General features: G+C 38.5%; 1 protein-coding gene across 1 annotated transcript in view; it reads right to left on the bottom strand.

Annotated features, from left to right (window-relative positions):
• The window catches only part of fmn2b (formin 2b), an 84,049-nt gene extending 75,772 nt beyond the window's left edge, over positions 1-8,277 (bottom strand). The window contains exon 1 of the mRNA XM_053510838.1: positions 6,252-8,277. Coding sequence (XP_053366813.1) covers positions 6,252-8,277 — 2,026 coding nt within the window. The remainder of the gene's footprint in view (positions 1-6,251) is intronic.
• Positions 8,278-13,808: the final 5,531 nt, after the last annotated feature.

Below are 13,808 nucleotides of genomic sequence, written 5' to 3'. Positions count from 1 at the left end.
GGGGGACTATTTAATTAAGTTTCCATCAACTAAAGAATCAAAAATTAAAAGGGAAAAAAAAAAATATATAGTTTAAAGTCACTTTCTTGTGTCTCTACAGTGCACTGCACACAGCGCAAACTTTTATGCAGCACTTCTGTATAATGAACATATAAACCCCTGAGTGCTAGACGTTACTCTAAAATATGTCAGACTGTAGTAATTAATTATAAGCAGCACTCCATACCTTCATTTCATTAAGCTACTCATATCTTTATAATCTTAAAAGATATTGCATATATTATAAGTAAATAGTCTACAATGATTTTAGGAGCATTTCAAAATTTTCTACAATTTTGCTGTGATGTTGAATTACAGAATCAGAAGAGGTTTTCGTAAACAATTTTTTTTTTCGATCTTACGAAATTAGATCAAATCGGATAACTTTTCCAGACCAAGGTAACTCTGGTTATAATCGGATTGAAAAAAGCTATCAAGACTTTTATTTAAACCAAGCAGTGTCAGGTTGCTAAGCTACCATCGTTGTGGGAAACTAACACCCAGTTGGCAGTCCTAACACTTCTTCTGTAGCAGCGACAATTTCATACGTTTGGTTACGGGATAATTTCTCCAACGCTATACTGACATTTACATGACGTAGATCATAAGGGTGTCGTTTTCTCAAAAATAGCCAAATTAGCAAAACATGGCATCCGACCACACGTACTGTACATCATATGCAGTTAAGTGCACTACCAGTCAAAAGTCTGGACGCACCTTCTAAATCTATGTTCATTCCTTATTTTTATTTCTTTCTACAAACTCCAGTTCCTAAGAAGTTGGGACATTGTGTAAAAGGTAAATAAAAACAGAATGCAAATCCTTGCTAACGAGTATCAATTGAAGACAAACTGTTTTTGATATTTTATGATATTGGAAGCTTCAGAGACCTTCAGAGATTATTTTATAACAGAATTAGACAGAATTAGAAATCATACTGTACATGCATTCATTTGGCCTTCTGGAAAATCATCTATAAATACTCCTCAGCTCAGTGTCAGATGTATAAGCACCGCCAGGGCTCCATCGCAGCCTTGTATTTATTTGATGGCGTCTTTGCATCTCTTCCGGTCCTAATTGAATTAGCATTGGGCCAATGCTTTGTTAATTTGAGGCAATACAGTAAAAGAGGTGCAAATATCATCTTAACACATTCTCTCTCTCTTACACACCCAACCCTCTTAAATCAAGTACATTATACACTGCACTACACTGGATGCATTTCTTATATACACAGTTCGGACTACACGATAATTACACAGTTAGCTGCCTCCACAGACAAGCAGGAGCACCATAAAGCTAAACTGATGCCATGGCTTCTGCAAATAGAGATTTAACATTAGCACCAAAAATGAGACACTGAACCCGACACATGGGCTGACGTGAGGCATCCATAATAAGAAACTAGTTCTTGCATATTTAAAAAAATGGAGAAGTAATGTATGAAGATGTTCAAACAAGCAGAGCCTTCGAGCCTGCCAAAGAGACGAAGGGGGGAAAGGTAAAAATTGTTTAGGAACATGATCTTTCAGGTAGAATTTATACACACACTGAGGGAGAGGGAGAAAGAGAGACTGAAGAAACAGGGAAAAAAAACAGAATTACAGGCAACATGAAATGAGGAAGGAGAGACCGAAAAAGAGAGGCAGAATTATACAAAGAAAGAAAGGAAGAGAGACTGAAAAAGAAACAGGATTACAAAGACTCTGGGAGGGGAAGAGAGAGACTTATTACACAGAGAGAGACAGGAAGGGAGAGGGGAAAGAGACTGAGAGAGAGAGACAAGATTACCCACAAAGAGTGAGGAAGAGAGATAGGAAGGGGGGGACACACTATATTATTTAGTGTGAGACAGAGGGTGAGAGAAAGACAGGTTTTCCCAGACAGGGAGGATGGGAGAGAGAGAGAGAGGATTGTGCAGAGACAGAAAAGGAGGGAAACAGAGAGAGACAGGATTATGAAGACCCAGGGAGGGGGGGGGGACAGGATTACACAAAGAGACAGCGATGGAGGAAGAGAGGTACATAATTATAGAGGGAGACAGCAAGGGAGAGAGAGAGAGAGACACACACACCACGGTTTACACAGAGATGGGAAGACAGAGAGAGAAAGAGACAGGATTGTGCAGAGAGACATGGAGGGGGGGAGACAAAGAGATAAAATTACACAAAGAAAGACAGGGATGAAGAGACACAGGATGGCATGGAGAGATGGAAAGGGAGAGACACAATTAGATGGGATTACCTAGAGAAAGAAAGAAGAGGATGAGAGAGACTATTACTTAGAGTGAGAGAGAAAAAGCGGTTCACGCAGAGACGGGGAGGATAGGAGAGAGACAGGATCACGCAGAGAGGGAGGGAGGGAGAGACAGGGTTATAACAGAGAGATGGTGAGAGAGTGTGAGACATGAAGAAAGAGACAAAGTGACAGATGAAGAACAGGAGTGAGAACAGAAGGGAAGGAGACAGAACTGAGTACAATTAAATCTCCTATCAGTTGAAAATTTCCTGCTGGATCAACAATATTGAACGGTCATAAAATAACGCTGTCTCTATCTGTCAAGTTTTCGATCGTTCTACTTGGATCTGAAACATCAGTGAGAATTAATGATGGTTTATTACAGTTTTTATTCTAGAGGAATGATTCAGAGTTTCTACCAGGTGTGACTCATCTCTCTCTCACACACACACACAGAAGCATTTCAGTAATGATAAGTGATAGTTGTAGTAGAAACTTAACCAACTGCTATAAAATACTGAGCAATGTCGGCAGGTCTTATTATTTCTTATAATATATTAGAATATTATTATTAATTATTTCTGCTGTCATGGTTTGAGTCGACAAGGTACTTTGTAAGGATGCAGCAATGCACATATTCAAATTTGTACCATTCACTTCGATACAGGACATTTGGTTTGGTGTTCGTTGTGATCTGAGGGAATACAGTCTAGGTTTAAACTAGTGCTGGGGGATTTTCTCCATTAATTCGGTTAAATCTAATTACAGAAGCAGGCGGCACGTCATTGACGACTTGCAGCAGAAGATTCAAACAGCCCTTCAGAGATGTGGAATTTATAGAGGTTTAATGAACAAGTTTATCTAAAACATAATTCAGCATTCCACCCGAAAGTCTTAACACGTCACGCCCTCTAGTACCGATCCAGAAACACGAATATCAATGCCGAGCTGCACTGAAGCTGTTCTGAAAGATTAACACTACATTGTTTCTGTCTTTAACTTATTTCATGTCTGTATTCAACAAAAATATTTTAAAGCATCAATCTATAAAACAAATAAAAAGAGTACAAAAATAAGTGAGCTTTGACTGATGTTTAGGACTCAAGTCAGGTCTCAGGTTACAGAGGCACTGGGATGGGACAGACTGCTTCAGAAGATCAGCAAAAAAAAAAATTAAATACAAATGGACAAATTTTTTGAGCAATTTTCAGTACGATGCAAATCAGTCACCACCTGAAAGAAAATTAACAAGATACCTAGGCGCAGAATTGGTTTATATTGTGAATCTATATCACGGTTTTATAAAAATCCTATATATATTTTTTTCCTATATTTTATCTGATATTTTAAAAAAATTCTTTAGTTTAGTTTCCTTAGTTTTATTTAACAGCTTCACAACTGAGCTAAACATGAGTAATTAAATGTAGCCCGTTCCTTATAACAATAGGTTCCTCACTTAAAAATCAAGAGCAGCATTTAAACAATACAAACTAACTCGAATATAAGAGTTTACCATTTAACTTAAAAGCTACATTTAACTGAGCAGCATACTGTATATCTCAACTTATCTATAACTTTCACAACAGGAATGCCCTAAAGTGCTTCACATAAATAATAAAATAATATAAAATGACATAAAAATCACATCATTAAAATCACATCACACATATCCAATTAAACACAATATACAGTATAAAAATCAACATCTCATGTTGGTTTGAACACCAGAAAATACACGCAAGAGCTGAAGCAGATCCGAGAGGTACAGTAGGGCGGGGCCATGTAAACCCTTAAACGTGACCAAAAGAACCAGGAGCCAATAAAGGGGAGCCAGAACTGGAGACATTTGTTCTCTTTTACGTGTAGACGGAAATATAAAATTTTGGATCAGCTGTAGTCGATGTAATGCTGCCCGAGAAACCTCAAAATACAAAGCATTACAGTAATCGAAGCGAGTGGTGATAAAGGCGTGGATGGCCATTTTAAAATGCTAATTTTTTTGCCAATTGCCTTAATTGAAAAACTTTTTAAATGTAAAAAGCCATGGTTGAAAATAACACCTAAATTTGATGCAGGGGGTTTAACATACTGCTCCAAAGCTCCTAAATCCAGAGGTGGAACCTCTACAGTACCCCTGGCACCAGGACCAAATACCAAAACCTCAGTCTTTATCATTACAATTAAAAACATTGAGAGCTAACGCTGCCTTTATGTCATCTAGACCTGTTAATTGAGCCAGGTCTCGATTGTATCCGAGGTTGTATTGGTTGTATCCGAGGTTGATCACTCTTGGATGATCAAGCCGAAAAACCCGCCAATTCCAGTCACTGGCTGATCAACTAGTCCTCTGATATAAAAGTGTGATGGGGACGATTATGGAGTCAATGTGGCCGTAATGTACATAAATCGCGACACACAAAATAATCAAAATTGATTTCTTTGCTAAATCTATCTATACACATCTCCAAAAAGCAAACTTCCACTCGAAATGAACATTTGAGTGGGCAAAGATCTTCAAGTGCTAGTCTTTATATTGTAGAGTTATACATACATACATACATATATATATATATATATATATATATATATATATATATATATATATATGTGTGTGTGTGTGTGTGTGTGTGTGCACTAAAATAAAAACAAAAAGCAAAACAACTCAATTCTCTTCAGTGTTTGAAAAGTGTTGTCCACATCAGCTTAATGAGCCATGAAGTTAATAAGATGCAGGTGAAAAACAATTTCTTTATTTTCTAATGAAGCTTGAAATAACCCTATATTATGTGTAAACAACAATAATGAAACAGACAGGGGATTTAAACAATTAATAACACATTCATCTTAGCCTTGTTTGGTGATCAGAATTATGATTAATGGGTTCTAAAACTGGGCTGTACTCTGATGAATGTCTTGATTAAATCATTTCTGTTGTTTCTTTAATTACACTACAGAAATATAAGCATGCTGTCATTTTCTGTGCTTAACATCCTGATGATGACATGCACATTGTCTCGATTTTGTTTTTTAACACAGAGACATTTAGGGTTATAAAATTCTCCTGCACAACCGATTGGTTAAACATACAGTATAAAACAGAGTTGTAGTGAAACAGGAAGAATTGAAATTATATTTCCAAATAATAAGTGATCACAAACCTAAAAGCCAGTCACTGTGGTCTTTTCCATGATACAGTCATACAGTATACAATAAATAAGTTCTAGTAAGAGATTAGTACCTTTTCAAATCACAAGGCTTCGATTAACGAGCGCTGACTGATCGATAAGTGAAATAAATTATTAATAGACGACCTTTGGGGTAGAGAGCCAGCACAAAGTGAAAGTATTGATTTTGGAGAAGAAAAAAAGCAAGAGGCTTTGTTTGTGTGTGTTTTTAAAAGAAACACAGCATGTCCGGTTTAATACGCGTGCATGTACGAATAATTGAGGGCAAGATTGTGTGTGTGACCAAAAAAGACAAAAGAAAGGCTGAGCGGGAGGTGCAAGTTTTTCTTCGAAGGAGCCAAACATTTAGATTCGGGAAACCATAAGGAAACAGAATTAGCAACTTTCCCCCCCTAAATTATTTTCTACCATCTTTCTTTCCTCAGCTTTGGCATGGGTTGAAAGTTAGGACAAGGCACAACTCTGAGGGAAACGCACTGATTGAGCTGCTCTGTGATGAGTTTTAGCATCAGCTGCTCAGTGACATTTCCCATCATGCCTCAATCAAACCCTACTGATCTATATCCAGTAATTAAAAACTCCTGTTAAAACAAATCATGCCTTATTCTAATGATCATTCGTATTTCACATGGTTTCTTTACAAGCAGCTTTTAAAAACAGCTATAATTTTACCTTGAAACATACCAACGTGTGAATCTTCGAATTCTGTCTAGATCTAATAAAAGACTACCTATCTAGATTACCAATAAGGTGAACGGTACTTATTAGACAATGATGTTTTCCCCTCACCTGTGAACACATCCTGAAAACCGCAGGTAGAGGCTTGTCCAGCTGAAGCCCTGCGACCAGCCTCATGCGTCGTCTCTCCTGTCCGGAGCGTCCCTTCTGAGCCTCCGTACTCGAGGAAGTCCTCGGAGCCGGTTTTGGATGGGAGTGGACGGAGCTCTTCTGTCCAGTCAGCGGAGCGGCTAATGGGTCCGGTGATGCTGTAGGAGCGCTGCCGTTTTTTGGGGCGCCTCCGGGCTGCAGCGATGGTGTGGGCGGTGGGAGGAGCATCACGGGAACGGCGTGCGCAGTGTGGACTGTGGGAGGGCGAGGGTACAGGAGAAGGGACAGGTGAGCTAAGCTGGCGTGTGGTGGTTTTAATGTATGAAGGGTGGATTGGTGGGTAGGGCTTCACTGCTGGACTTCCGACTGTTTGGGGACTGGGCTTCACGTGCCGCGTGGCTACGGGACTCTCCTGCTGGAGCCATTGTGGGAGTGATATACTGTTCTTCCTTGTCGGCGCTATTGGCACTTCCTCTTTGACTTCCTGCTTATTCTCTACTGTCAGATCAGCAGTTAAAATTTCAGCGCCGACGGATTCTATTTCCAGAGATGATGACGAAGCACCGGCCTCTGGACGTTTGGTGTCTGAACTTGAGTCTTCGTCTTGGAGGTGATTATCCACGTTGTCATCTTCGTCCACCTCCTCGGTGGCCTCCACTGCACTCTCGAACGAAGCTGTGAAGTCTGGAATGCTGGCCTCACTGGTCGTCTTGGAGATTGAACTCACTCTTCCAACGGTCTCCTCAACTCTCTCTTCAGCAACCGAGGGGGCTAGGTCACGCGCAGCCTCCGGCTCCTTTGTCCCGGTTGCTACGGTGACGGCCCCACAAAGAGACGGGGCGGAAGCGCGGATCTTTCCGCTGGCAATCTCCTCCTCCCAGCTGTTCTTCTTGCCCTCTCCATTCTCTTTCTTCTTTGCATTTCTTTGTCCATCTGGCTCACTCTCGACGAGTTCCGAGAGCGTCTCCAGTCCGTTCTCCTGACAGCGTGGCACCTCTAGCATGGTAAACAGCTCTGATTTGGTGTAGCAGTGTTGTTTATTCTCAGTCTCAGTGATGCCATTTTGTTTCCACTCTTTACTCTGCTGCTGGAGTCTGATGGCGTGCTGTATGTCGGCCAGCAGGTCCTCGTGCTCAGCTGCAGAGTGAAAGCTGTAAATATCCGTATCCGATCCGGAGCTGATCTTCTTGTCCGGAGCATCTGGGGTCTCCTGCCTGCTGTTATTATCAGAGAGGACAGGTCTCTGGTCCTCGGCGTCAGATTGGCCGAGCTCGTCGGCCGATAGCTCGGGTGTTTTGGTGTCCAGCTCGTCATGCTGCGAGTCCAGAGCATCTTCACGTGAACCGCTGAGCAGGCCCTTAACCTTGGCTAGATTTTTCCGCTTGCGGATGTTGAAGACAGATTTGGACTCGGACTTGCCTTTCTTCTTTCCTCCTCCGTCTCCACCCTTGCCGTGCTTGCCGTGGGATTTCTTGGTGTGAAATCCTTTCTTTGTGGCGTCAGCATGGCTGCACTCATCCAGCGCGCTCTCTCCATCTCCCGCGGGGGCCGAGCGCTTCGGCTTCGCATCCTGGTTGCCCATGGCGCCGTGTGAGCTCAGGCCATGCCTGCTGCAGAGCGTGTGTGTGCGCTTTCGTCTGCGCGAGCGGCCTTGACCGGTCCACGGAGCGCTCTCGCCTTCTGATGACGAGGAAAGACGCGGGCAGGAGGAGGCTGAGGCAAAAGAGAAGAACAGCAGGTCGCTATCACTCTCGCTCCCTCCCCCCTCCTTCTGTTCATCTCTCGCTCTGCATAGAGAGCCAGGAAGGGAGGGGGAGCGCGCCCTGGAGACATTTTCAATACATTGCCCCACCCCCTCCTCCTGAGTGTGGTTACGGGGATGATGGGAAATGTAGTATTGGCGGCATTTGCCCAGGCTCAGCGCCTCTAGCAGTCTCTCTCTGATGGGAAGGCGGAGGTGACTTTCCTCACTCCACAGAGGCTGCATTGCCAACAGAACCAGCAAAGCGCTTACACACGCACACCTACTGCAATAGAATGAACAAAATTATCAATGTGGAAAAAAAGCAAAGCCTAATAATAACAGTCTGAAATTAGCACCATGGAATATGAATCTGATCATTCAAGTTTCTTTTTAGTCATACGTTTGCATGAATATTCCACTTAAAAATCCCACCACTTGCAACTCCTGTACCCTCAGACCCTGTGGCACAAAACTCTGCACTTATCAAGTAAATGCATTTAGGGGTGAAGCTATATCCTGACCAAGTCTACGGTCACACTGCAGGCAAAAGTGTCCCATATCCAATTTACTTACCTAATATAATTTCTTGGTTAGACTGTTTAAATTGTGTTTATAATGTACCCTGTGTATCTTTCAGTGTTGTGCTCATGTTTTTAGCTTTCACTGCCGGGAGGTTCTTCTGTAGCCATGTTTGCCTATTATTGCCCAATATTATTTTGCTGTCTTTAAACATTGGCTGCATTTAAATCATCAGCCTGAAGTGACTTCAATCTGATACATATTTTTTTATTTTCATTTTAAAAAAAAATCAGGTTTATAATGTATCGGGTTAAAGTCACTATAATATTTATATATATACACACACTTTTTTTTTTTTTTAAACCTTAAATGGCCATTTTCCCCCCCCCCTATTTGGGCATAGACTGGATACATATTCAACATGCAGTCACACCAGCTGGATGAGAACAGACAAATCGGAATTCATCTGACTTTTTGCCTCTGCATATGTGCAGATCAGTCATCATCGGCAGCCGTGCAGATTTTGTAGCAGTGTGAGTAATTTTTACTTAAACTTATAAAGCAAACCTCCTCCTTCTGGACTTACAGACATAAAAACTGCTGGCTGACTGCTCGCCGTCCTTCAGAGAAAAACTACGTCGATTTTTTTCCAAAACCCCATACAATGTTTGAAATAAATAATCATCCGCACCATCATGACATTGTGAATTAATCAACATGGCTTAAGGTTGGCATATATACATGGCACAAGCTTTTACGGAAAAAAATAAGTTAGTTCTTCAGGTACTTACAGTATAAATGTACAGTACTGAGCAAAAGTTTTAGGCACATGGAAATAAGTTAAAAAACAAAAGGTTCTAAATAAAAATAAAATAAACATAAAAAGCAATAAACAGTAACAGATGCTTCCTTTTTTTCTTAAAAGTGGTCCTTTACATAATACAGTATGCTGCTTTCTTTCCAGGCCTACAGATACTTTCCTGCATTTTTATTTTATTTATTGTATTTCTGAAATACTAATGTTTGGAAATCAGATTTCATTTAAATAAACATATAGCGGGCTCAGGATTGTGCAGTATAACGCGAAATCATTTTTTCAGCACAGCCTAGGCAATATGATTAAATAAAATTCTGTTTATTTTAACCAATTATACAATCCTGATTAAGCAAAAAAAATCAAATCAAATAAAAAAGGGTTACATAGGCAAAGATAGAGCACAGATACACATGAATACAAACAATTCTTCTGGGATTTTTTCCGTGTTGTTTTTGTGAACAATGCACAGTTTGATGACTGAAGCCTCCCATTAACATTTTTTTTTTTTTTTTATCATCATTGACGCTGTATGATGCTGTGTCATCTGTACTGTTTTGCTTGGGGTTTAAGTGTTAAGTGTGTAATAAAGTCATAAAACAAACATGTATAACAAAGTTTGGACAAAACAAATAAGTGCCTAAGACTTTTGCATCGTGCTGTACATTTAAACCAAATTGTGTGGAAGTTATTTCAAATGTGTCTCTATTATAAACATCCTTATGATATTACTAAGATAACATAAGCTCAGGGAACTAAGAGGATTTCATTGAGGATGCCAATTACAAACCAGACCTTGATATTATTGATATCAGCAATGGTGTGTATAAGTGGAGAACGGGCCGGTCAGACGGACTCATTGTGTTTACCGGTGCATTCGTTCATCTCTGTAGACTGACAGCAGAATACAGTTAAAGAATAACTCAAGTAAAAACACTTGCTTGTTGTTTTGATTAAATGTTTGCATTTTAGTAACTGATTAAACTTTGTAACCTAGTGTAAGGATCTATGAATAAAATTTATATATTAATTTATTTATCAAATAGCAACTCAAGGTATTTATTATAGACAGTACTGTATATACAGTACAATACAATAAGCAGCATGTTTTATTATAGGGCCTTTATAAGTGACATTTTGCTTTGGTTTAAAAAGAAAACTAATTTATTAAACGAGGGTTGATAACTTTGAAAAAATGCCAATTTCTTCCTCTAATTTCTAAAAATTCTCATTTATTAAGACTTGGGGTAAATTTTTTTTGTTTTTTGAGAATTAATCATTTTGGGTCAATTAATTCAAATAAATGTTCAATAAGCCCAAATGAATTTAAATTGCCTTCTTGTGTAGATTATAAATCCATTCAGGTTTTATAAGTGAAATACCTTAAGTTTTATTTTTTTAAGCTCTTAAAGTTAAACCCTCTTCTTAATGAACTCTCTCTCTCTCTCTCTCTCTCTGTAGCCATCAGAAGATGCACGTGCGTTAATTTGTGACGCTTTGACTGTTGCACAGTTTCAGTTCACAGTGTTTATCATGTACTCTCAAAGACAACTTCACCAAGCAAGCAATTTTTTTTAGTTTAAAACACTTACTCTGTCTTATTTATGTATAAATGTACTGAAAACTAAAATAATAAACCCAATCCAAGGGCCGTGTTTGTCCAAAACAATGAAAAACAAAACTTACCCGAGATGCGCATGCGCACAAGGTGTTTCGCGTCCTAACGCTTTTCACAACTTTACCACTTTCCCATTTTGGAGGCGTTTTATGCGAATTCACAACCCGTAATTTACAACCAGGTGTGTTTTATATATAGCAAACCATAACGTGACGCTTTACACTGTTACGTCATAATAATTAATAAAAAAATTATCAATTAATTAATTAAAGAAAACAGACGGGATACGCGATGAAATCCGAAATACGTTTTGCGGCCTGCTGAGTCCGGGTCGTCAGTTTAACTGGTTTAAAATCTAATTACCTAAAAAAAAAAAAAGAACAAAAAAAGCTTTTAAAAACCAGTATCCAGCTTCAACCAGATCACACCTGTCACTCGGGCATTCAATTAATCAATTAATAAACTATACAGAACTAAAACGGGGTCAGAAATATCTATGAACGCATTTTTTGTTTTGTTTGGTTTTTTTTACAAAAAAATATTAGAATTTACAATTTCGGTTAAAAAAAAAACGTATTAATACGCCATAATCAGCCCTCCACTCCCCGGTAACGCTCCTCCCTGGGGGAATAAAAAAAAATCCCGCTGAAAAGAGCACCTGACTGCTCGTGCTCGTACACGGCAGATCGTGTCTCTATCGAATGAGAAGTGCACTACATAGGGCGTAAAACGTCGTTATTACACTCCCAGTATAAGTACACCAGTGTAGTACACAGGAAGCTATTTGGGACTCAGTTGATATCAATTAACTACCGGAAACAGGAACTTCCTGCATAGGATCAGTCTTTCTTGGTTGTGGTTAGTTTTACATGAAGATTTACGAATCAGCGTTTTTTTTTTTTTTTATCTAAACAAAGTAATTTTAAATTATTAATAATTAAATTATTGGTCAATAATTAGTTGGTTTGTTTGAATTAAACATGTATCTCATGGTTAAACGCATTAGCAATAATATAAAAGTCATATAAAAATACCTTTTTATATGTAAAATTTTGTACGGTATACAACAATAATGTTTTATTAAATATAAAAGATACACATCTAGAAATCTGGACTGTCTGAAATGTCATCAAGAGGAAGGTGGAGGGTCAAAAAAAAACATAAAAAAAAAAAAAAAGATGAGCTGTTTGCTTTTTTGCAAAAATGTACCCAACAGCAATGTGTAATTACCAATCAGGGTTATTATTCCACCAAATACTGACTTCTTAATGTTATTTAGCCAAAGCATTTATACAATTGGATCACAAATTATTAGCATTTTGTTTTGAATTATTAAATCACTCAAATACTGCATGATCTGGGGTTATTTCAATGTGTTGTGATGATGTCATTTTCTTTAAATATACACTCTAACAATAGTTATATTTTGAATTTAGGAGAAATATTGTCAGTAATTCACAAAACGTAAATTAAAACTATTCATCTCACCAATACATGTACCTGTAGGGGAAAAAAAAGATTATTAAAAAAATATATCATGTTGCAGTGGTCTTTGATTTTATTTTTTTCCCACAGCGTAATATATGACCACTGCAGACCAGGAACATCCTTCAGTGGTCAGCCACACAAATCCTTGTCAACCTTGTCAAAGTCACTCAAATCCTTAATCTTGCCCATTTATTATGCTTCCAACACATTAACTAAAGGGGGAAAAGCACTCATTTGCTGTCTAATATATTACACCTCATATCTGTAGCTGCTGTAAAAAAGGTCAGATTGTGATGGCTAGAGAACTGGGTCTTGTGGGATGTTCCCAGGCTGCAGTGATACCGAAAGTGATTCAAGAAAGGAAAACTGGTGATCTGGTGACAGGGTCATAGGTGTAATAGGTCTGATCCAAAAGAAGAGCTTCTGTAACTCAAATTGCTAAAATGGTTAAGGCTGGTTTTGATAGGATGGTGTCAGAACATATAGAATATATACAGGTGCTTCATCAATAAATTAGATTATAAATTACTGTAGATTGATTATTGTGGCTTACAGTTAGGTAATATGAAATCAGCATCTCCATAAAGCTGGTCAGCAAAGGGAAGCATGAGATGCTTTAAAACATCCTGGTAGATGGCTGTGCTGACCTTATAAACCCTAAGAGCTAAAAAAAAAAAAAAAACACAGTGGACCAACACAAGCAGAAGACATGTCTCCCCAAACGACCACTGACTGTTCAAACTTTACACTGGACATGAAACAAAAAGGAGTGGACTCTTGCTTAGTGGGCCAAACTCCTCTTTTCAGATAAAAGTAAATTTTGCATTTAATTTGGAAATTAAGGTTCCAGCTGTACATGTTCATATTTTTCAGTAGTCCAACATTTCTGTGTTAGATTTTTTTTTATTGGTCTTAAGTAATATAAAAAATTTCTGAAATACTGAATTTGGGGTTTTTCATAAATTTTAGGCCATAATCACTGAAATAGATCAGTGTAATGATCCCTATATAATTATACGAGTTTTACCCTTTGAATTGGATTACTGAAATAATTAAACTTTTCGATGATATTCAACTTTTTTGAGAAGCACCTGTATATATGCAATATATAATTTTAACCAATGATTTCTGTCATGATTTGTCAAAACTTTTTCAAGGTTGCAGGGTAATTTTAGATATGCTTTGCTAACCCTTATTATTATTATTATCATTACAGATAAAAAATGCTGCAGTTTCAATATTTCCGAAATTGAAATGTTTCTTTACCCCCATTCATTTATTCATTCAATCTTCTGTACCATTTGTCCTGATACAGTGTCACAGGGGTCTGGAGCC

Source organism: Clarias gariepinus, chromosome 14 (genome assembly GCF_024256425.1).
Source record: "Clarias gariepinus isolate MV-2021 ecotype Netherlands chromosome 14, CGAR_prim_01v2, whole genome shotgun sequence".
Lineage (NCBI taxonomy): Eukaryota > Metazoa > Chordata > Actinopteri > Siluriformes > Clariidae > Clarias > Clarias gariepinus.
This window is presented reverse-complemented; position numbering and strand designations above follow the sequence as displayed.